At 46.1% G+C, this 23,286-nt stretch overlaps 1 protein-coding gene across 3 annotated transcripts in view; it reads left to right on the top strand.

Annotated features, from left to right (window-relative positions):
• LOC128895924 (protein vein) overlaps positions 1-23,286 on the top strand; it is a 224,301-nt gene that overhangs the window by 50,381 nt on the left and 150,634 nt on the right. The window contains exon 2 of one of the 3 annotated variants that reach the window (XM_054158938.1): positions 20,098-20,164. The exons of the other annotated variants lie outside the window; for them this stretch is intronic. Within the exon in view, the coding sequence (XP_054014913.1) occupies positions 20,098-20,164 (67 nt within the window). The remainder of the gene's footprint in view (positions 1-20,097; positions 20,165-23,286) is intronic. 3 annotated transcript variants of the gene reach the window in all.

Below are 23,286 nucleotides of genomic sequence, written 5' to 3'. Positions count from 1 at the left end.
GGACGAAATTTGTCCGAGGGAAACGAAAGTTTACGTGAGAAGATTTAGAGTTTGCGCGGGATATTTCTCTGGCTCGATATTTCCACGGTGAGCGAGTAGAGAGAGGGAGAGCTGTGCGCGAGAGCGGAGGGAAGCGCGCGGCGTGACTTATGGCGCGCGGCGAGCAGCCCGAGCGAAAATAGCTTTTGACAGCGGCGTGTAACAATCACAATAAATCTCGCTTCATCGTCGGCACGGCAGAATGCCTCCATAATCCAGCCGTGCCGTGGCTGTCGCGAAAATCAGCTCGCTCGTTCATTGTTTTCAAGCGAGGAGTACCGCGACGACTCGCTTCGCCTTAAATGGCCGCGGATTAAGCGCGGTCGCGCTCGAATCCTATTTCCAGTCGTTCCCGACTGGTCGTAATTTCTATTAAATTCCAACGTCGCGAGTCTCCGCTGGAACTCGAGATTGCTACTCGATTTTTCCCGGACCTGAGTACTCGGACGCTTTCGGTGAATTTCGTTCAGTAGTAAAGTAAAACGGAGTCATCATCAATTGGATCCCATCGTACGAAAACATCCATGGGAACGACATGGTCAATCGCGCGGTGAAGCTTACCATCGATGACAGATAATTCGACTGCAACGCGAGTGCTATTCGAACATTTCAGAAATTGTTGTGGTACAACGAGGAAAACAAAGTCTTCCTTTAATGGAATCCGTTGAACAAAAGAACTCGCGTCTCTCGATATCGTCCCATATCTGTCGCCTTTCGAATTTAAACGTCGCAATTACTTTCGCGTAATTATTTCCCCGACGAAACAATAGGGCCACGAGTCGCGGCGAAACGGAATCGCGGGTTTCTCTTCCTTTCGTTAATCCCCATTCACCGTTTCGGCCATGCGCGACGCTTTCGAGATTCGATCCACTCGCGTTTCGTTCCTCGCGTATTTACTTTTAAACGCTTCGCACTCGCGCGAATGCACGACGAGCGTTATTTTATCCTATTATATTCGTTGATGGACTCGCGGGAGCGACGAGAATCGCGGATCGCGGGGATGCATGGATTTTTAAGCTGCTTCGTTCCCGCGAACGCAACGCCAGATATAAAAAATGTTGGCAGCGTCAAATTCACGCTTATCGCCGTGAGCAGATAAAAAAAACAAGTGGCTGCGAGTAGAAACAGTTTTATCGCGCCGAAGACAGGAACGTGTCTCGTGCTGCAATTCGACTATTTTCACTCTTTCTCGCTTTGCTTATATTAAAGTTGTTTCTATCTTCTAAATTGTTTATTACTTTTATATCGTAGTCAATCCTGTGCCTAATGGGCACTGGAATATTCATAAAATATTCTAATATTAAATTATTCGAATGGCACCCGGCCGTATTGCGAACGCGAGATTGGAACCTCGCGGACGGTCAACTCAGTCGCAGCTCATGGCGACGACAGGGCAAATATGTATCGACTGTTATTAAATTCGAAACGAGCCAGCGGTGAATTTCTGCCAACGAAACGTCTCGGTCCGGACGTTCTAAAGGAAACCGTGCGAATTTCGCTTTGCCCGCGGTAAATAATTTCGCCCATTTAAACGTCGCGCGATGTAACGTTGAATTGGAAGTAACTCTTCGCTTAAGTACGGCGAAATAAAATAAATCCAAGTGAAAATTCAAATACAAGATTAAGTTACGGTAAAGAAATAAAAAAAGATTTAGAGTAGTCGTGGATAGTTAAATACGGGCGATGCTTAAATTCTACGGTTCGGGTTTGGCGAAAAGGATGGACTAGACATAACTAACAAAATCATTTGCTTTCGAGATAAATCTAGTTTTAGTTGATACTTTAGTTCACGGTATATATTCGAAGTGACCTCCATTGCCAAACACACTTCTGGCTAATTTCTCGTAGTATCGCAGACGTTCCGTAAACGTTGTTGCAGTTCCTGAATATTTAACACAGTTTACGTTACGCAAGAGCGAGTTAGATAACATTGTCGAGAAAGTTCCGTCGCGTTCATTCTACATCGTCAATTTGGAAGCTTTGCGTGAAATTCGCATGTAACTCCAAGTGTTATTTCAAAGGCAAAACGTTTCGAGCATCGCGTTTGTTAAACCTTTTTTTATTACTTTCTATTAGTTCAGGCCTTAATTTTCTACGTGTAACGAAACGAAATAAAGAAAAACTAGAAAACGTGTCACAGCGGTGGATCGAAACGTGCCCTATCGATATTCGAAAGAAGGGCGAAGAGACGTAGCTGGAGAAAGAATGGAACGGCCAATTAGCGTCCGCCCTCGTCCGTTTGAAATGGCGTTTAAATGTTACGCGATGTTGGCGCAACGAAATGGAAAGAATACAGAACAACTGATTCATGGTGCGTCGGGCGTCATATTGCTTCAGTTTTCTCTGAAAACAGCGCTGAAAATGGAAACTTTTCTGGGGGAGGGAGTGGCGGTGGTGGCTGGAGGGCAACGTATCGCCGCGTTGAATACACAGGGGTTCGTCCCCTGAAACTCGATTGTTTCGTGGGTAGGGGCAACATACGAACCGTTTAGGACTTCGTGATTGAATTTCCCACCCCTTCCGCGTGCAAAAAGCACGCGTGCGCCATCCAGAGTCTCGTTATCGCTTGCTCACGGGAGATTAACGACCACCAGTCCGTGGAACCTCTCCGTCTCCTCTTGCTAAGCGAGCAGACGTTAGTCTGAAACAATTCTGGATTCGTGGCCGTAAAAATTCAAACCCATCGCGACGTTTCCTCTCGAGGGGTTGGTTTTATTCGCTCTATTCCATAGAAAAATATATTTTTTGAAATTTCGCGTTCCTGTACGCTCGGAATAAATTCTGAAATAATTCTTACTTTCCAGTCGAAACATGGAACGACTACTCCCCCTTTAATGGCGAAACGTTTTGGGGAACAATGCGACGGTATAAATCCTGATTTTATAGGCGACGCTGTAACGGGAGGACAGTTGGCGGCGTTTAGGGCCATTTAGAGCGCGTCCCCGCGGAAACTTTTCAATAATTGCCGGGGTGGTAATAAAGCCGAAATATAAGCGCGGGAAATTACCGGGAGCACGCGTGCCGGCACGCAGTCACCATTATTCGAAAAGTTGGAAAAGTTCGCCGCGGTTTTAATGGGTTTCGGAGGGTCAGGAGAGCGTATTCGAGCCACCGAAAGTCGTTACAACTACACCCGACGCCCGTTCCAACCGATTCACGCGCCATTCTTTGGACATCGTTTCGCGTGGCTCGGCGTTGCGGTCGCGACTATCCTTCGAATTAATTACGAGTAACTTTCGGAATGGCACCGAGCCGATTTTCGAGCCTTTCGTTAAGTGTCGTGGTAGGGGGAGATTGTCCGTGCTAAAACATATGAAAACTGTGGAATAAGACTCTTCCATCGTGAAATATAAGTTTGAAAATCGGTTGGATGTAAGCGTACTCGATTAATTACGAGGCTCAGGCGAAGCTCCGTATCTCGCTTACGGCTGCTTCCGTAGCAAAAGTGTGCAGAAGCAAAGTTATCGTTAATTAAATTTACAAACTTTTTTATGCTCTATGGATTTGCGATAGAGTCGATGGTAAGCGAGATATCGGCCTTAGCTTACAAGGCTCATAGCGGACTTTGTTCGAGTTTAAAAGTGTAAGGCGATCGAGCCTTTAAATTGGCTGCATTGTTTTTGAAATTCTACGCGCGTTTCACATTCATCCTGTGAAAACCGATCGAAAAGTTCTGCCCCTCCTGTTGGCAAATGGTTGAAACGCGAACGAATTTGTCGCGGAAAATGACCGTCGCCCGGCTCGGTTCGCTTCCGAACGTTTTTCGGCTCGTTTGGGACACGCGCGACCAGCCTCGACGATAACTTGGCCCGATTTATACATATTTAAATGATCTGGCGATCGGGCGTCGTTACGTTTCAATTTACGGCCCCGGTTCGCGGCGAATTTTCGAACCGCACCGCGGTTTCGCCCTCTCCCTCTCTCTTCCCTTCCTCTTCCTTTCTCCACAGTAAACGAGGATTCGATCGATCGCTGGCCTCGTGATTTCGCTGCGGGGCACTCGTGATTTTTCGCACGATCGCGCGGCAATTGAGGCGAAGGCATCGGTAGTTAACCATTTCAGCCAAAAAGCAACCACTATTAATGAATTTTGAATGCTCGTTCAACGATCAAAAATAATTGCATTACTCCGACGAAATAAATAAATATTCAACGACGACCAAACGATATCGTATCTTCCAAGTGATTCTCCCAAAGCGAGCAATACAATCGTCGAGGTAGAGAAACGAGCTCGATGGAACAATGTTGCTGAACATCGTTGAAACGCGATTATTAAACGATTCTAGTTTTTTCGAACGTGGGAGGAGTGGGAGGGGAGCAGAGGAGCGTTTGCTGGCCGTGCAAGCTCGTCTTGCTGCACCGTAGAATCTCCCCGTCCCGTTCGCTCTAGTTGGCTCGGACAATCAGCGGCCCGGTAATTAGAATTGCTCTTTCGCGGTCTGTCTCGCGGGCTGAATTATCGCGGGCGAACCGGCGCTGTCCGTCCGAAAGCGCGTCCAACGCGCGCAAGCTCGTTAGCAGGACCCTAATTCGTACGTCGCGAGTGAGTGATCGAATGAAACACGGATGGACTAGGCGAAACCCAGCGTTACCCAGCTAGACTTTGCTACTTTTCGCGCATCTTTCTTTTGGAAATGAATATTTTTTATGTTACTGTAATAACAGTTACTTTTATTTAAAATAAAACTGCGATTCACATCGATACCACCTTAGGGAATCCAAATCCATCGCGTGTAGGTACGAAAAGTGATCGATTTGACGTGAAACGGCCCGTAGCCTCGAGGAACCAGTCACGTGCGGAACAACGTGATTGAACGCATGAGGCCTGGTTGCAATAGCTCGGCTTGATTTTTCCAATAGCAGCCGTCCGTCGACGGATTTGTATGTTCTTCTCGTAATTCCATTAGCCTTATTAAGCCAGCAATACCGCGGCCAGGGGGACAGCATAGCTCGAGAATCGTGGGAGGAGGCGAGGAGCTTCGAAACTCGAATTAGGATCGTGCGAGCATGCAATCTCGTCGAATAGCAACACGCGATGGTTCGTCAGTTTTTGATTGAATCTAATTAACCCTTTGACTGCTGGTAATTCTAAGGAGGTACGTTAAAAAAAAATCAAATATTAATAGCTACATAAACAGCTCACTTTGGGAGAATTTCTTCGAAGATCACATTATTGAGATCGATGAAACAAGACTGTTCTTTTTTTTAGAATCTTTTTTATAATCTTGTTACGTAACGTTTATCGGCTCGCTGTTACTCGCGACGAAGGACCGTTCTGTGTACTGTATACATTCGGAGGTCGAAGACACGGCGAAAACTAGCAGCGTCGTCATCCACCTTAACCGCCTTTATTTTCTTCGCCTTTGAGGGCCGGTATCGAGAGATTTATGGCGCGGTCAAGTGATACTTGGCAGAGGCCTCTCGTCTTCGCTCCTGTTTCTGCGCTTCTCGCGTTCTGAAACCTTAATTCGGTTCACGACGAGCGTCGATCATTCCAAATGGGAAAACGCGAGGGACGTGTCCGTTGAACCCGTTTCCTCTTCTACGAAAAACTGCACCACGAATAGTATGTTAATTTTGCGAAGCGTTATTATGTCAAAGATTATTCAACAGACGAGGGCAGAAGACGTTGCATAATAAATTACCTGTATCGACCGGGAATTTACGTAATCGTTTTATTAATACAAGCATTAATTTCCCCAGATACGAAACGTTACCGAAGGTAACGCTCAGCATATTCGAGGAAGTATACCTGAATCGAAAAAATCGGATTTGAATCGTTCGAGCGTCTTCGTTGCCTCTTCGACTCTCGTTAACCTTTTCGTAACAGTTTCTCCATAATTAATCGCGATATTTATTTTTCTCGTTAACGATTCACTCTTTTAGTCTGCTTATTTCTCGCCTATAAAGCTCGAACGTCGATCCTGGTTGAATTTCAGATTGTCTTCCCAAACTAGTCAAGTTCCCTTTAAGTCCTTTTCCGTTTCATTTTCATTTAAGACATTTTATATCGTTCATAGCACCCTTCGGTACCTTACAGTTTTACTAACGAATTCTTTTATATTTTGTTTCAGGTATGTACGACTGGACATCTACCAGAACTGAAGCAATTCCTGTTTGAAACGCAACTTTTGTGGCAAGTTAAAAGAACAGGATTACTTATTATTTTACGCGGTATTAGATTTCCGAATCGGATCGTTATCTAAATCAAGTGGCATTTCTTGATTCCTCAAAAAGGTCCTTCGACGACCCATTAGTCGTTCCACCTGGCGCAAATCCCTTAACAGGGTTCCAAGGAAGCATTTCTTCCAAGGATACTTAACAATGGGACTTTCAGGCGCGATTTGTGAAAAGCGTTCGGAGATAATTCAAGAGGGTCGTTTACAAGGTGCAATCTAGCCACGTGGCTTCGATCCCAGGGGCACAGAGGGTGGTGGAAGAAATCGCAGAGGCAATTTTAATCTATCCAGGCGTCGAGCCAATTGCACGGCTGAAAGGAGACGCGGATAGGCTCGAACGTCTCTGTCGACACGGATTCGATGGAAATCGATGACAGACCAGGAAGGGGTGGGTGGTTCTGGGGGTGAAACGGTGAAAGATTTGCTCGACGCGAGCCTCCACAATTTCAACGGCTCTCGCGGCTGCTGGCCTAGGGATGGGTCAGAGCGGAGTACTTAACGCTTACAATTGAAATATATTGCCTCGATCCTCCCCTCGGCGATCGGCTGGTTTCTCAGCGAGGGAAGAGGATGATGATGAAGACGATAAAGCTGGTTAGGCCTGGCCACTCCTCCGCGACTCCGTTCCTAGCGCATTTTGATATTATCGTTCCTAGACCGTCGCAGGAAATTAGTCGCGCCTCCACTGATGTCTCGTGCTCTGTGTAATTCGAGTATTTAAGGGATGACGAGGTGCTTTCTTCCGCCTACGAGCCAATCCAATGTGATTTCGATTGCACGCCTCGACTGCAGAGTTCGAGTATAACTGGATTAAAAGGAGTTTCTACTCCGCGTTTTTGAACAAATTGTATTCTTTATCAGACCTGTTTCCATTACTTCCGCTAACCCTCTTTAACCAGCTCTGAAATTGATTTTCCAGTTTTATCGCTGTACAAACTTCCGTTGAATTTTAAACTGTATTCCATCGCACGGGGATCGGAAATTCGAGCTGAGCTGCGTTCGCGGTATTTATCGGTATTCGAGTAAAAGTTCGAATCGCGCGTATTTACGTCCCTCGCGACGTGAATATGTTAATTTAAGTCGGGCTAACTCCGCAGTGTATCGACTCATCTGTCTAAATATGTTCGTAACTAATGAACCCTTGTCTGCGTCATCGAGTCAGCCAGGTCTCGTCTCGCCAATCCTGAATTGCAGCAGGGGACATAATCTTCTCGAAACCTCTGTAATATTTAAACGCAGCAAGAGCGACTTTGTACAGGACAACGTGGACGATATTTTCAGCGATCCTTACAAACTTCTCGCAAACTTTATGTTACTGCAGCACTCGCGGATTCTTATCTCGTAAAACGAACGTACATCATTGTCACTTATTAAGGATTGCGTTAAAAGTTTTTTTCGCGGACGCTGGAAATACTCCTCGCAAACTACGGCGAATATCTCAAGCTGTTATTTTTCAACGGACTTGGTATACGAACGAAGGTAAATAAAATATTTAACGTTTTTCTTTATGTTGTTCTCGATTCTTTTTAGCACCAATCGACAGACGTGTCGTTGAATTTGTTTGATTCATAATTCGCTCTTCTGTTCCTATCATTTGCGCTAAATCATTTCATTTTGAAAACCGCTGCGCAAGAACGATCGTTTCCTCTAATAAACCAAAGCTTTATCGCGCTTGATACTTCCGTAGTTCTTTTTTTTTCTCTGTTCGTTGCAGGACCGCGAGGAACATATAACGAACGCGTTTACTTTTTTCCGGCTGCGTTCGTTCGGATCCCCTCGTTTCACCCTGGTCTCTCTTAACCGCGCGGTTTTCATCGTCCGACGATATACGAGCGGATAACAAAGGATCAAAAACGGAAGCGGTCCGAGAGCACGGTCGATTGGTTGGGCTAGAACCGAATTGTTCCGTCGACGGTGACTCGATTAACTCTTTGCTCGGCACTGGCCGTCGTTTTTAACCACGCAGCTTTCAACTTCGATATAACTCGCGTGCAAAACCGTCGAGGTTCTTCTTCCCTTCACCCTCCCCCGTCGCGATTATCCGATATTCTTCGACAGCGACAAGCTTTCGCGTGCTCGAAGCATTAGTTCGCCACTGAAACAAAGTCGTTTTCGACAATTAATTCCAAAGAAGTGAACCTGACTTCTTCTTTTGTAAGGATAGAGGGCCATTTTTTAGAAGTGGCCCAATCTCGTTGGTTTCGTGGTAATCCGACCTTCGAAATTCATATATTGTTTCCATAAGTATTACGGGGGGGGGGGGGGGGCCCCCGAAAAGAAAAGAAAATGTCTTCGACTTGGAAAAGTTTTTCAATGAAAAACCGAAGGACTTTTTTAAAAAGGGCATCGAAAATTATTTTTTTTTAATTAATAGGTAAGATTTCTTTAATAAATAAATGTTTTTCGACAGCAAACCAAAAATGTTCCTAGCCGAGACTAGAGGAAACCTCGGCTGTTGTCATAAAAGCGTAGGATATAAATGGAGGGTGCGATTTAAAGGTTCGGTCGCGTGACCAGCCGGTGACCAGGGCCGGTAATTAAATCAAACTTGCTAATGAAATCCGGCATCGACAAATCGCGAGTGGGTTTTGCCCTCCGTTACCACGCGTTTGTCCCGCGGGACGGAAGTGGTAACGATCGCGGATTTCGTGTACACTAGGATTACACGTGGCCAGCTCCCTTTCCCTCTTCGCCCTATCGCGTGTCTGCTTCGACATTGGAACTTTCCGTGAACGTATCGCGTTGAGCAAACTAGGCTAAGAGCACGCAGTCGCAGATGGCAAAGGTACGCATCGCCAGTATTTTTTTCTCGAATCAGGGTACTGTGTCGAAAACAATTTATTAATCTTTTCTCTGTAATTCCTTCGACATAATTCCCGATGTTCTCTTGTCTTGATTCGAGTAACTCGTGGAAAGGGCCACGAAACGAGAAAGTAACATTTCGCAGAGGTATGCATCGATAGCATGCGACGCAACTTGGTTTCGAGATTGACGCGTGTATCGACAAATGCATTCCTGCGGTCTGTGCGCGGTACTCGAGTAGCCGAAACATTGCAAACTCGATTTGTATCGTGCCTCGGTTGGGAAGCGAACAATTAACCTCAAATGTTGACCGCGGCATCGTACCTCGTGTCCGCGAGCAAACTATGATTCACTGCTATCCGTTTCTTGCTTATCGCCGGATTTCGACCGAATTGGACGGATTCGAAGAACGAGTTCGTTGTTTAACGATCGTGTGCGTGTTCTAAATTATCGAATGTCGTTTGAACAGTCTCAGGAAGCTTCATTTTATGGGGTAAAATTTTTGTTCGAAACATTGTATTATTTCCTCTTTTTTTTTTTTTAACTCTACAGAACAATAGCGGTTCTTGTATTTCCTGAGTATAAAAATTTCTGTATTTTTCGTTACTTCTTCGTGTCATCGATACCGACGAATTGGTTGGGTTTCTCCATGAAATTGAACGTATGCCCGGAGCGAAAGGGATACATCGAGTTCGAGAGAAACGACATTAAACATAGGCAAATTTCATTGTGAAATCAAAATAACAAATAACTGTCTAAAGCCAGATTACTTGATGAACGGCAGATATCATGCAAAATATCAATGAAGTACATTCGATATGCTAATTTCCTCTGTTCGTTGAATAATTATTGCTCCACCATTTTAATTAGTCAAACAGATTTGTAATTTCAAGTGTCGATAGATTCCAGATCGTGTCGAACATTTTCGATGGTATTTCATCGTTTCATTTATTCGAATTTCGTGAAGTATAACACGAAAAGAATGTTGAAATTATTAAGTCGCAACGCGTAAAATATTAATATTCTCCGACAATCTGTTAGCTCAAAATCCATAGATCGCATCGTACCTCTCGCGGGGTCACTCGGTTAGAGAAGTATTGTCAGTCCCAGAGAGGAATCGTGGAACGAAGTATTCAAAGGTAAATCGTAATAATCTTTTATACGGGGGTGGGGGGAGGTCGGGGAAGGCTCGTATCGCAGCGAAACATCTGAAGGCGAAGTAACGTCGGCCAATAAGCAGCCTTTGTCGGATCTTCCGGTCGGATGGGCTCCATCTTCCGGTCGACCGAGCGCGGAAAATATGGAATACTCAATCCAATACACCAGCCTCGTCCGGGGTCACCTTGTTCGTCTTCCCTTCCGCGTACAACGCGATCCCACCCCGCGACCTCCGCCAGAAACTAGGTTTCTATTCACGACACGAACGAGCCCTGGAGGTCGCGGGCTGTGCGCTCGATCTATCGGCCGCATCCTTGGACGAGGATGTGTAAAGTTGAACGGATGTATATCCCGAACCCCGACGAAACTTCCGCCGTTCCTTGCCTCGAATCCCGTGGATCGCCATGCAAGATTTAAGGGCGTCGTGTGACGAGCATAAAGGATACTGGTCGAGTGACCTTGAGCAGCCAAGTTATTGGACGTCGACGTTCCTCGTGTCTCGTGTAGAAAACTTTCGAAATTTCTGTAGCGCAAAGTACGCGATGCATTAATTCGAAACTTTTTGTACCGGTCCATAAATTCTTATATACAGGTTACTTCGACGGTAAGCAAATTGTTGACAATGTCGTATCGTGTTCGCCCGGCGTTTCAGTAGCGAACGAATTTTTCCAAAACCGCGTTCGTTCGAAATACGAACACGGCAGACGTTGAATTAATCCTTGTCGCGGGTTATTCTCTACTTTTCAGTAACGCGTTAACGTCGCACGGGCGCGCTCGTTTCTCCGGTTCGTCGGGCTTGATATTCCGAAGTTACTTTAACGCGCGGAACAAACTCCCTCCGCCTCGCAATTTAAATATTTTTCTTGCCAGCCCGAGAACCGCGTCACGAAATTCGCATTAGAATTCCAGCAAACAGTACGCGCGAGCGGTGCGACGTTTCGTCGTCCTCTTAATTCGAGATTTAAATTCAAATCGTAATTACGCCCCCTTCGCGTTATTCGTCTGTCCCTTAATCCAGTGCCTCTCAACTACTTTCGCGAGATGATTGAAAATACGAATTGACTTTAAGTTAAGTTTGAAGCGCGTAGATTCCAAGGACCGTATAATATTGGTTTGTCTGGAAAGTATATGTAGTGTCGCGAAACATAGAGTACGGGATTGGTCGCGTAGGTAAAGCGGTCGACTGTGGCCACCGTGCCTTATTTTTCGTTTAGACTCCTACATATACATTAACAATTACAAATTTATTTGGAAACACGAAGCATTCATTTAAATTGAAATATTCAAAGTCCACGTGTGCCTTTGAATTTTTCTTAAAAATCGACGCGAACTTTCTGGACAAGCCAATATTTCTCCAAGTAATTTGTTATCAGGAAAACGATGGCTTATACGCGCCTTAATTTTACACGGATCTGATCGTATTTCAATTTCAACCGAATCCCCGACATCCACTGCGAGGAATGATCGATTTGACGTGGAACGATCCTGGCGTTCCTGGATCTCCTGAATATCGAGTCGTTGCCATCGTTCCACGGATCCGTTGTGAAAACGAAGGGTCGTCTCTGGGTATTGCGAGCCCGAATAAGAAGGATACGGTATTTACGATCGACCGGCGCATTATTATTCCATGAATTTTAATGCTAAACGCACGGCATCGCGACGACCGTGGGTGGCGAAATAAAAAGACACTCCGCCGCCAGGAGACACCGCATAATCCGCAATTTCAGCCAGTTTCGCCGCGGTAAGATTTCCTCTTCCTAGGACGAGGAGATCCCGTCCTCCTTTGCCAGCTTAATTCCAGCGCTCCTGGGAACGGCGGCATGTGCCTCGCATCGCCCTTCCTCGAGCAACCCCTCCTCGCGTAAGGACGCCGAGTCGCCGCGAACTACCCCATTTTCCCTCGCTGGGTGCCGTCGTCGTTCGGAATGCATCCATAAACGGAACAGAACGGTTCGAAGCTTGATTAACCCCCTTATCGCATAATGTGATCGATCGGAGAACCCACGAAGAAGAATCCCGGTAAGGTTAGAAGAGGAAATATTCCATGATTCATCGACGATGATTTTTTAAAGGGACATCTGGGAGCTGTAACAGCAGACCTTGGCATTTTCTACTTCATATTTTTTCCCTTAATTCAAAGTTCTCGCGAATTTGAAAAGAAAGCCGATTTCCGAGTTCGAAAGTACTCACGGTGCGAGTGTTAAGCAGCGAGAAGCGTAAATTTTTCCTCTGTTCACGCATTTGACGGGATTTTACGACGAGGGAGTAATTCTTTCAGGGCGGGTAGGTCCGAAGGGTAGCGGAGACACTTCGGTGCCGCTCGTTTCATCCCTGTGAACGTGAATCGGCGATTTATTAGGCAATGAAATACTTCATAGGAAACTGGCTAGCTGCGTCGAGCCGTAGAGCGTGGGGAAACTTCCCTGGTGACGGAGCAGCTGCTATCTATGCGAGCTCGTGCACGACCGGGCGAAGCACCGTGCAATAAAATCATACGACAGCGATTCCTGGGACGAGAGCCCTTTAACTTTGTTTCGGGCAACTCGGTAACTCGCTGCGCGAGTTTTTCGACTCCTGTCGCTCTCGCGGGACTGCGAGCGAATTCTAAATCGAAGTTACCGCGCGTAAAAAGAAGAAACGGTCCGCGTTTAAGGGGAATATGGCGGTACGAACGAGGAAAAAGTGGCCGGACTGCGTCGAGTTACTTTTAATTACTTGTGGGTGATACAGCCGCTGATTAAAACGTCTGACTCGACGCGAATTGCATTTCGCTTCAGATTATGGGATAAACGATAGTAGTGGTAAGAGTACGTGAGCTTCGGGACGATGGAATCGAGGAGTACCTGGCTGGCAACGCGAGCGCGCAATTGTTAAGGCGGGCGATTCTGCTGACAACTGCTGAGAATTCGCGGTGTTAGCCGTTCATTTCAATCGCATCGGTCGTAATTCCTGTATTAATGTAAAATGTAGAAACTCGAGTGTTCGAAATTGAAACCCGATAAGGATAACGACGTCACCTGTTACTGCGTATACGGAGCATCGGGAATTGATACCAATTAGCGGTAGTTGGTGTCTCTCGAAGCTTCTCGAACGCTAGCCGCCTGGAACCGATCATTAAACGGTTACAGAGTTGGCGCGTAGGCCTGTCACGGGAACCAGCCATTTCGCGGTGATTAATTTTGATTAATCGGCAAATTAGATGGGCTTAGGCCGGCCTCTGCGTTCGCCACGGCAGATCTTAATCTATCGCTTCTAATTTATCGTGCCGAGTAAAAGTGGAGCCTAACGAATTTTCAAGTCCGATGAGTATCGTTCAACTCCTCGAAGGCTATCGAATGAGGCGAGATATCTTAAAATTAAAGAAATTATGGCCGAAACGAATCGGATAAAAATTCTTGCATCCCGTGTATTCCCCGGAGGGATCATAAACGGATCCGTGCGCTCGAAGATAGCGCCCAGGAGTTTACGAGGGAAGCGTCGCGGCGTCCTAGCAAAAATACGCGCGATCCACCAGACGAGTCTCTTACATTTTTCTTCGTTCTTAGGTTGGTTACATTCCGGTCAGCCTGCAGGAGGCTGCAGGTACGTGCCTACCGGGACGGCTGGCACTTTATTTATTTATTTACTGGCGCAAACGGGAAACCGGCCATGGAAACATACTTTTCCACGGTTCCGTTCTCTTTCGAACGTGTCCGCGTTCCCTAATGCGTTCGTTGGTTACGTGGACGATACATGTTCGTGCATACGTGTCTCCCTAGTTTCCACTCGGAGTATCTTCGTCTGGCCGATCAAATAACTTCATCGTACATCGCACGTGACATTTCGTATTTTTTAAAACATATTTAGAGGGCTAATTACCAAATATCGCGGGGAAAATATGCTCCAGCATTGCTATATCAATGAAAAGGATTGTGCAGGGTATTCCCGTCGGGTAACTTTTTAAGAACTTTCCGTCGCGCCATCCACGTATAATTAACAATATTTTCGCACGGTTTAGAGACTTCTTGTGTTTCACTACGGCACCGAATTAAACAGACGACGCGTAATAAATTAGCATACCGGGTTTATTCGAGCCTGAGAAGGTCGCGTCTCTTCGTCCAACGCGCAATACGCGGTGAGTTTTACCATTCTAAGTGGTATAACCCCCTGTGTGGGCGGACAGGTGTTCCCGGCGCTGTTTCCCGTATGTGAAACAAGCTCTCGACGTTTGTGTATCGTATAAATTTTACGAAGGCGGCGAAGCGCGAGAAATCATTAAATACCGCGAATTAGAGAAACTCGAGCGGTTCCCGGCACGTTTATTCAATGAAACGAGTACAACTGCGGACTGTCGTGCAAGTGTCTGGCCACTGCTGGCTGTTTCTACTTATGAAGATATTCGCTGCATTGTCCCGCTATTTATACTCGAAGTACATTTTTCATAAAAGAAGAACACCTACAGAAATACGTGGAATATTTATAAGGTTCCGTGCAAGTAGAAGTGGTCAGATACTCCACTCACGCGCACGTCCAGCGAATTTTCAAAATTAATTATCTCGGTAACGAAGTCTTTCAGAAGAAAATTTTATTCTACATTTTCGATTCATTTTCCCACGAGCAATTGTTCGGCGCTTTGAAAACCTTCGACGTGGTTCGTCGACCGTACGTCACGCGGCAGAGAGATGAATTCATTTCTCAGTGAATATCGTCAGCTTCGTCGAGCTGGAAATTAACGAATGCACGACGATCGTTCACGGACGGCCGAGTGACTCCCACTAAATCCAGTATTACCCTCGTAACTCGGAGGTAACGGTCCGCGTTCCGCATCTTTACTGCCTCTCCCGTAGTTCTTCTGATACCCGCGTCTCCGCGTTATCGTCGGGCCATAATTAAATTTAAGAGGACCACCGCCACGGGAAGCGGGAGTCCGTAAACCCTTTCATTTCCCCGTTTTATGCCCACGCGATGGGAATCCTCGACTCGCGGGGACGTACAATTCGGACAACAATATATCGCTGCGAACGTCCTCATTCTTTTATTAAAACAATAAAACGTGGCGCACGACACGGGAACGTAACAGTACCGCGGCTGGGTACACAACTTTCGGCATAATTCAGGGGGCGAACTGTTTGCTAGCCAGGGGAAAGTTAATCTCGAACCGTTGTCGTATTTTTGCCCCAGACGGAGAAATATGCTCCGAACGTCCGTTTTACGCTACGAAGACAATGCACGCTCCGTCGAAACTATCGGCGCGGTTTATGCTCGACAAGTTTAATAAGATTCCTGACATAGATACTCTAACGCAATGAAACGAATGGTGAAGGTGATCTTTAACAATTTTAAACGGGTTCAAAAATTCGCAGTGGATATATTAAATTAATATTCGTAAACCTTTAAACGGAAATTTTTTAACTGTATTCTCCTTTGTAAAGACCCATAGAAGTAGAAATACCGAGTAATGGTCGGACGCGTTCAGTCCAGTGTTCCCAGAATTCTCAAGGTTTGTTTTCTCGGATTCGGAGCCTCGTGGGAAAAGATTTATTCGCCTACGCGATATAATAATTCATCCTCTGGACTCACTCCCTCGTCCATCATGGAAATCTCTGCTGGAACAGCTGTACCGTCCCTTGGCGTAGAGCTGTCCTATTGCGGTGCGTTTCTCGAAAGGTCTGAGACCGAAAACCGGATTAGAATTTACAGCTCGACGCTTACAACTCTCTGCAAGCTCTCTCCCTAAAGTGTATATACAATCGGTTAAAGTTATTCCGTGCACTCGCCTAGCGAGACAAACCCAATCGGCGCAACATGGACCGATACTCCATCGAGCGTGAAATTTCATTTTATTGAAGTCGAATGCTCGGAACATTCGAAGGTTTCCACACGAGTGACCGCCGTAACGTTAGTTTTCGAGTCGAGCTGCCAATTCTAGCGGGAATTCGAAATTATAGAGGGTGGTCTTGAAATAAATTGCCCTCATCCTGATAGACTGAGAAATTTAAATTCCGTCTGCTCGATCCGAGAATTCTTTTTTCGATTGCGGGAATGGATGTCGGGTCGTTGAATAATTTATTTTATATAAATTATATATATATTATATTACTTTATTATATACGGCGAATTTAGTATATTTTTATAGGTAGCAGAAGTAGGTGGAATCCAAAGGTAAAGATACAGGCGAGATCGATAGCAGCGAAGATAGACTTTGGATTATATATTTTTACTGGATTCGCCAGATTCTGGACACACCCTGTATAGGATCCTTTGAAATCTCTCCTCGGTTCTGTTCGCGTTCCTCCTTCGGTGAAAATCTAGGATCGAAAAGAGGAGGACGGTCGGAGAGCGAAAAGTTGTACCCCGACAGTCGGGGGTGCAATTAGCGGAATTAGCGGCAATTAGCCAGGGTTAATTCGCGGGCTGTTACGAGCAATTGGCGGACGTTAGTGGGTCAGTTTCCAGGGCTGCCCCCGCGGAGGAACGAATTTGAATATAACCAGGGATTCCGGAGGACACCGGCTTCCGTCTAATTGTCCGTTTGCTCGGCACCCGCTCGTATAATGGATACCGGGGATAACCGTATGATAAGGGAGTTAACAGTTACGCTGTCTTGACGCCAGCAGAACCAATCTTGCCTCGACTGACGACAGTGAGGCCCCACGAACTCGGCTCGCTCTGGTACTCATTTGAATACAACATAGGTGGCGTGTGCACGCGGACTAACCTAATCCACAGCTGGTTACTCGAATCACTGTTAGAGTCCGACGAGCTCGAGGAGATTTGGGGAGAAAAAAGTGTCTTCTTCTCGTTTCAGCATTCCTAACGTGTTACGTTATCCGCGTTTGTTATGATTCGCTTACTCACCGCTCCAAAGAAAGGCTGGAAAAAGAAATAGAAGATGATTCGCGAACGCGGATGAACGAACGATGACGAGAGGGTAACGACCCGCGAATTGCAGCCTCTCACGTTTCGTCCTTTGCGGCGTATAAATCAACGCTCCAAGTGGCCGCTGAAATCATTTTCCAAACAAACCTTCTTGGAGAGGCGATACCATTCGGTTGCCATCTCCCGAATCGCTCTTGGTCTGGACGTATATTTAACGACGGAGAGTTAACACGTACAATCCCCCAGCCATCTAAAAACTTGACAAAAATATTAATTTTCGCGACCTGTCCTTCCCCCTTTGCATCTCCACTGTTTCATCGAGACTCTTCGACCGATTTAGCATTTCAACCCCCTGGGTGTTTGTCGACCGGGGGCGGTTTCAACGTCGAGGAAGCGAGAAACGAGCGTTCGGTGTTTCGAGCGAGGAATTCATAATTTCCAGGGGATGAAATTTCGCTGGGAGAGCCTTGACGGATGGACGTTCCCTGGCGATCGATTAATTAATTAGTCGGTCGCATAAATTATTCCAAATTATATGAGGTGCACCGCGCACCGCCAGTCATCGACGTGCCTCGAATTTCGCGGCCCGTTCGCCTGGAAGCTGGAACCCTGGGCTGTGTACACGCATTTATGACTGTGCGCGTGTATATGAATTTTCCATCGAGCTTTTCCATCGTTCGGCTGCGATTTTGATTTCGACGATCGAGCATCGTTCACGCGCAGGAAGTTCTTGTTGTCCCGCGAGAAACATGAGAGAGTTTCTGTTTACAGGGGTAGTAGACGCTCGCGAAAGCAGATTGCTGCTCGGATAAATATGACGACTATGGTCGAGGAGCCAAGGGGTTGGAAAGTTTTTGCGTCCGAAACATTGGCGTTTCCCGTTTTCGTTGCGGGGAGGAATCAAAGAGCCTCGCTTTCCAATGGCTCGTTAAAGTTTCAACAAGTTTCCTGGTTGTTTTGCTATTCCGGAGAGCGCGAATCAACGTGAGCGGGAAGTTCGAGCCTGCCAGTGGTACTAATTTGGGTTCAAATTCATTGGCGTTTGAGAGGATTCGGCGGGAAGAGACAGTCTTTCGATTAGGATTTGTCTAATTCGGTAATCGTGATAAGAAGCTGGAATTTACGATGCCCTTGCTGGAGACCTTGGCGGAGAAGACCCTTTGGCTAGAGCGAAGGGGCTTGGAATAAGTAGGAGACTCTAGCTCATCTTGTTAGGTGCAAGTGACAGGTCACTGGTCCGGAAGGACCTTGGGGACTACGGCGCATAATTGGTAAATGAGGAGAATGCCTCCGAAGGACACGCTTGGCTCGAATAATTAGGTCAGTGATACCACAGACGCTCGAAATACTCGGGGCTTAAATATAAAAATCTTCCAACGTTAAGATTGCCTGTGTCGAATTTGGACAAATGGTCTCCATTGTCTGGTTACGTAATTACTCAGTCTTCTGTTTTTTCCTTTCAATTAAGTCCATGGCAACCGTGGCGGAAACGTCGCAGGGGCTGGTAAAGACTTGACGAGCGGCCATGAATATTCAATCGGTCGAGATAAGTTCAAGGAAGACACTTTTTCGTTCGCACGAGTTTCAATTATTATGCACCTTCGAACTGGAGGCAAAAGAACAGGGGGCTTTAGGTCTGATCACCGTCAAATTAATTTGATATTCGAAGTTAGGGGAAGACACTCGACGACGGGTGCGAACTGCGAAGACAGAAAAAAACCGAAAGAGTAGCAAAAGGACAAGGTTTGATGGAAGAAGTGTTCGTGAATTTTTTCGCTGTCAAAACGCTCCTCCCCACCTCCAACGGTATCAAATATTGACTTGGAAACAGTTGCGCGGATTCTCATGCCTTCGAGTGGGTTCATGAATATTCGCCCGCTTTAGCGTCGCCTAAGAGGGTACTCGTCGCTCGCGCGTAACCATATACCCGATCTTGAAACGACATTTCACCAGCACTCACGGTAGCGATTTAACCCTTAACAGCCACTGCAGCCAGCCGCGATGGGTGCTCGAAAGATTAGTTGGTATCTTTGCCTGTCTTCGACGGCTCCGAGCCAAACGGAATGCCGAGCTGAATGGGGTAACAAAATTGCCCTTTCTGAAACGTTCTCGTGCCGGGTAAAGGCGGGCGGTTGTCATTAAATTCTTCTTAGTTTTATCGGAGGGCAAAACGCCTGTTTACCGCGAACGATACAGCAGCGGCACTCCACTTTCAGCGAAGTGCAACGATAGAGCTACAATTGCGCGCAAGGTATTGCGTGTTTGCGTTATGGCACACTTCGAGAACACGAAGACCGCTTGTCGATGGAAATGGGTTATCAGCGACACTGTAAATTTGATCGTTGAAGGCAGGTACTTACGAGAGAGTATCGATTCTTTCGTGACAGAAACACGTCACCAACAAGATGCGACAGACGTCCGCGAGTTTTTGTCGACGATTGTCTGAAAAATCTTTGATGGATCGAAAACCACGACGACACCCGACGCTGACCGACGAACCGTCCGTAAACGCAGGACAACGAGCGTTCGAAGTTTCGAATTCCAATCTGGAAGATCGACGGAAGCGGCGCACGGTCGAGAGCGTCGCTCGAGTTTCCGTGCGACAGACTTCCGGATCGACACGCCGTTCGGCGGTCGAACTTGAGGCAGAAGTTAGCTCACAGTCGAACGAACGTCGTCGAACGGACACCCGTCGATTCAATTACCGTTGATTCGCCGGGTTACCGCATTTTAATGAACTCCGGCTCGCTAAATAGTCGGCGGTTCCGCTCTATCCGCGTCCGCGCTTCAGCAGTTGCCGAACACGGCCTGGAGGATCGTCAACTTCGGTCATCGCCATCGTCGCAACCGCTGTCGGAAGTTCACAGCTGGCCACGTGGGTTGTTCAGCCGGAGTTCGAACTATCAGCGCTATTTTTCTCTATGCGTACGTTTCGATGATTACGATATGCGAACTCTTGCTTTCGTTTAATCCGCTCCGCTAAATTATCTTCTTAAAACAACCAATTTAATATCATTTTTTATTATGAAAATAACAACGAATTTTTTATTTTTTGTTCCAGGTACGTACGACTTACCGTCTACCAAATTCTGGTACGGAAGCAGCTTCTTCTGCTCAAAAGTGGGAAGGTCAGTCGGTCCGAAAGACAGCTTCTCCGACAAATTAGAGATACAGCGAATGAGTGCAAGTATAATACTGGTGTTCGAATGGTGGTCAATAGTATTCGAATGCACGTGGTATCCAATATTCACCTAAATCGTAAGTGTATAACATCCGCAGTCTAATGACGCGCCACGTCAAAGGAAACACGAGGATCCACGAATCCGCAGCCATTCGCTAATTGCTCCTTCAAAGTGTCATCGAATAACCCCGAATTAATTTCATCGTCGGAATTAGGGTCAGCGGTGACATGCTTCTCGTTATCCCGTCGCGGAAACGAATCGAGACACGCTTAGTCGATATTTCCCATTAGCGGATCCGTTTCCTTTATGCGACTCTGGCATTTAATGAATCAGATCCGATGGAACGCGATTTCCTCTGAAAATATACGACTTCGGAGCTTTTTTTTCAATAATGCTTGATACTTAAAATGGAACGTCGCCGTCGCCGAATTGTGTCCACTAAATCGATTTATTTTTTCATGTTTACTCTCGCAAAGAGAAACAGAAATAATTAGTAGCAAGAATGCTTAATTCGAGTAATTAGTTTTATTCTTGTACAGATAATTTTATGGTAATTAAAGTATATTCGAGTTGTTTCGAAATTTAATAATTTTGCATCGACCCGAACAGTCGTATAGACACGGCACGCACGTTTCGACGAGCATATTTCATTAATTACAATAATCGTAATATAATAGCAGACATGGAAACTTGAAAAAGAACAATATTTGAACGTATTTTATTTCGCTGTACGTTTCATTAGTGAAATACGTGCATTACGTTATCGCATTTCGCGAAATATTTTCAGAACGATATTTCAGTTCCCGTAACGATAAAATTATTTTTCAAAGAACAATATCGAGCAATGTAAATGGCTTCGAACACCGATCAGCGGCGTCGTAGCAGCCATGTTGGGAGCTTTAATTAATTAAAATACGCGATGCGAGGAACGTATCGGTGCACTTGGAAGGATGGAACATCGCAGATGTATTAATTAAAACTATTTTCAACTGTTATTCGCACACACGCTCCGATAGACGTCTGGCGTCTCTTTTGCTCGATTGTTTCAATCCCTGTCAGGGTTTGTTAATTCGTTATTAAAGTTTTAACTGGATCGCCTCGCTCCCATACAGTTCGTTACACGATTCATATCGACGTGACCGGACATTGTGTCGGAAATATTGCCGCGCGAAAGTTATCCTTCTAGCGGGGGTGGCTGCGTTCCTGACTCGGTCGCAGAAGTTCTCGACGAACGGGCAATCAATGAGCTACTTCTTCGGCGGAGAAAAGTTTCTGCTGTCCTCCCTCTACCACTCCGATCTTTGTTCTTTCGGATCGAACCCGTAAGCAGAACGATTTACCTTCCGTTTAATAACACTTCAACCCCCTTCGAGCGGAGTGCAAAGTTCCGAGAAGGGAAAATTGCGACAAATCGCTGGACGATCTCGAACAAAGGAAAACGCGAACGTATCGTTGCGCTCGGCTCTTGGGAACCTAGAACGTCTCTAGATTTTCGGGATTTCTTTAGAACGCGAAGCGAGGACCCTCTACGAGAAATAAGATACTAGAATACGATGCACAAACTCTACCCAGGGTAGGAATAATAACTTCGCGAAAATGGATATTGGTAATTTAATAAACCAAGAGGATGAATGGAATAACGGGGCGGAATAACAAACGAAGAGCGACAGGAATTGAAAAACGCTTGGAATAATCGTACGTCACGTGCTCGCCGTTACGGTAAAGTGTAACAAAACCGTAAATAATTGACGAGGTTGGCTGGCGTGCCGCAGATAAACGTCAGAGCATTTTCTTCTCGTTAACCGACCAATTTCCGAGAAATTACTCGCGTAACGGACGTCCATCGATACGGCTGCGACGGGCAGGGCCGCTGTACAGAGAAAAATAAACCCTTACAACACTTTTGCCCCTCTGCTACCACCGAGCGCCTCGCGCAAAAACGATGAAACGTCCAGTTAATCTATTACCCACGGAATGTTTTTATCGAAACGTACGTAAACGAATAAAAAAAACACTGGAACGAAAGTTATTTTTTCTCGAAGTGTCACTGACAGAAGCGGTTGGGGTAACCTTGTTGAATCAACTCGGAGCTGCCTGTATTCCGGGCCTGCGTCATTCTCATTATTCAAATAAGAGATTAAGTGGGGTGGCTCGACTTCTGCCGCTCCGCTTTTTCATCCTCGCCGGTGCGCCGAGAGGTCGACGGTCATTTAATTTTCCGACGTCTATTGCGCCCTTGTTCCCAGAGACGCGTCACTTTCTTTATGGGTATTTAACCCATCAACGTGGTCGCTCGCATTAAGCTCCCTCCGACTGAAATTACGGTTCGGTGGTTGTCAGGGATCGGTTCGCGTCGTTGGCGAAATTATTGACCACCTGGGCTACGACACGTACTCGCGGTCGTTTATATCGGGCATTTGACATCACCAGAAAAAAAAAATATCAAATATTTATTATATTTTCTGCTTGTATTTAGCGATTCAAAAATTTCAAAGCGATAAATTAAGATGTCAAAGGTTTAACTGAATATTTGCCAGGCTATGCATTACTCCCGCGGGGCTGACGATTCACGGTGTGTTTATCGACGTTGTAAATTAAATTATTCACGGTGTTCGTGAATGGCCATTTGACTCATTCCGTTTCCATCGAAAGTGGTACACTTTTACACCTCCGAAAAAACACTATCACCATACGCACCACCACCGCATGTATCGGGTTGTCCAAAAAGTTCGTGTTAATTTTGAAGAAAACATCAAAGCCGTTTTTTAACAAGCGAGATTCCAACTCCTAAATTTGTCATAGCCAAGGAACGGCCACTATCGAATATCTTCTCGGTCGCGTCTGTTTATTGCACCACGAATTGCAAATTCTCCCTCCTGAAAGACGCCCGTCAAATAAATCCCCGGGGTTACCCGTATCGGATCACCCCTTTCGAGTCTGAGTGTCTGCGCCAGTGCAATCCGTATCTATCCACCTGTTCGTCACACTGTCGGACTCCCGTCGTCTCGCGCTCATCCTCCCTTGGAAGACCTCAGCCCCCGGAAGCCTTCTGCTACGACCTTCTCCGG

Source organism: Hylaeus anthracinus, unplaced genomic scaffold (assembly GCF_026225885.1).
Source record: "Hylaeus anthracinus isolate JK02 unplaced genomic scaffold, UHH_iyHylAnth1.0_haploid 5, whole genome shotgun sequence".
Lineage (NCBI taxonomy): Eukaryota > Metazoa > Arthropoda > Insecta > Hymenoptera > Colletidae > Hylaeus > Hylaeus anthracinus.
This window is presented reverse-complemented; position numbering and strand designations above follow the sequence as displayed.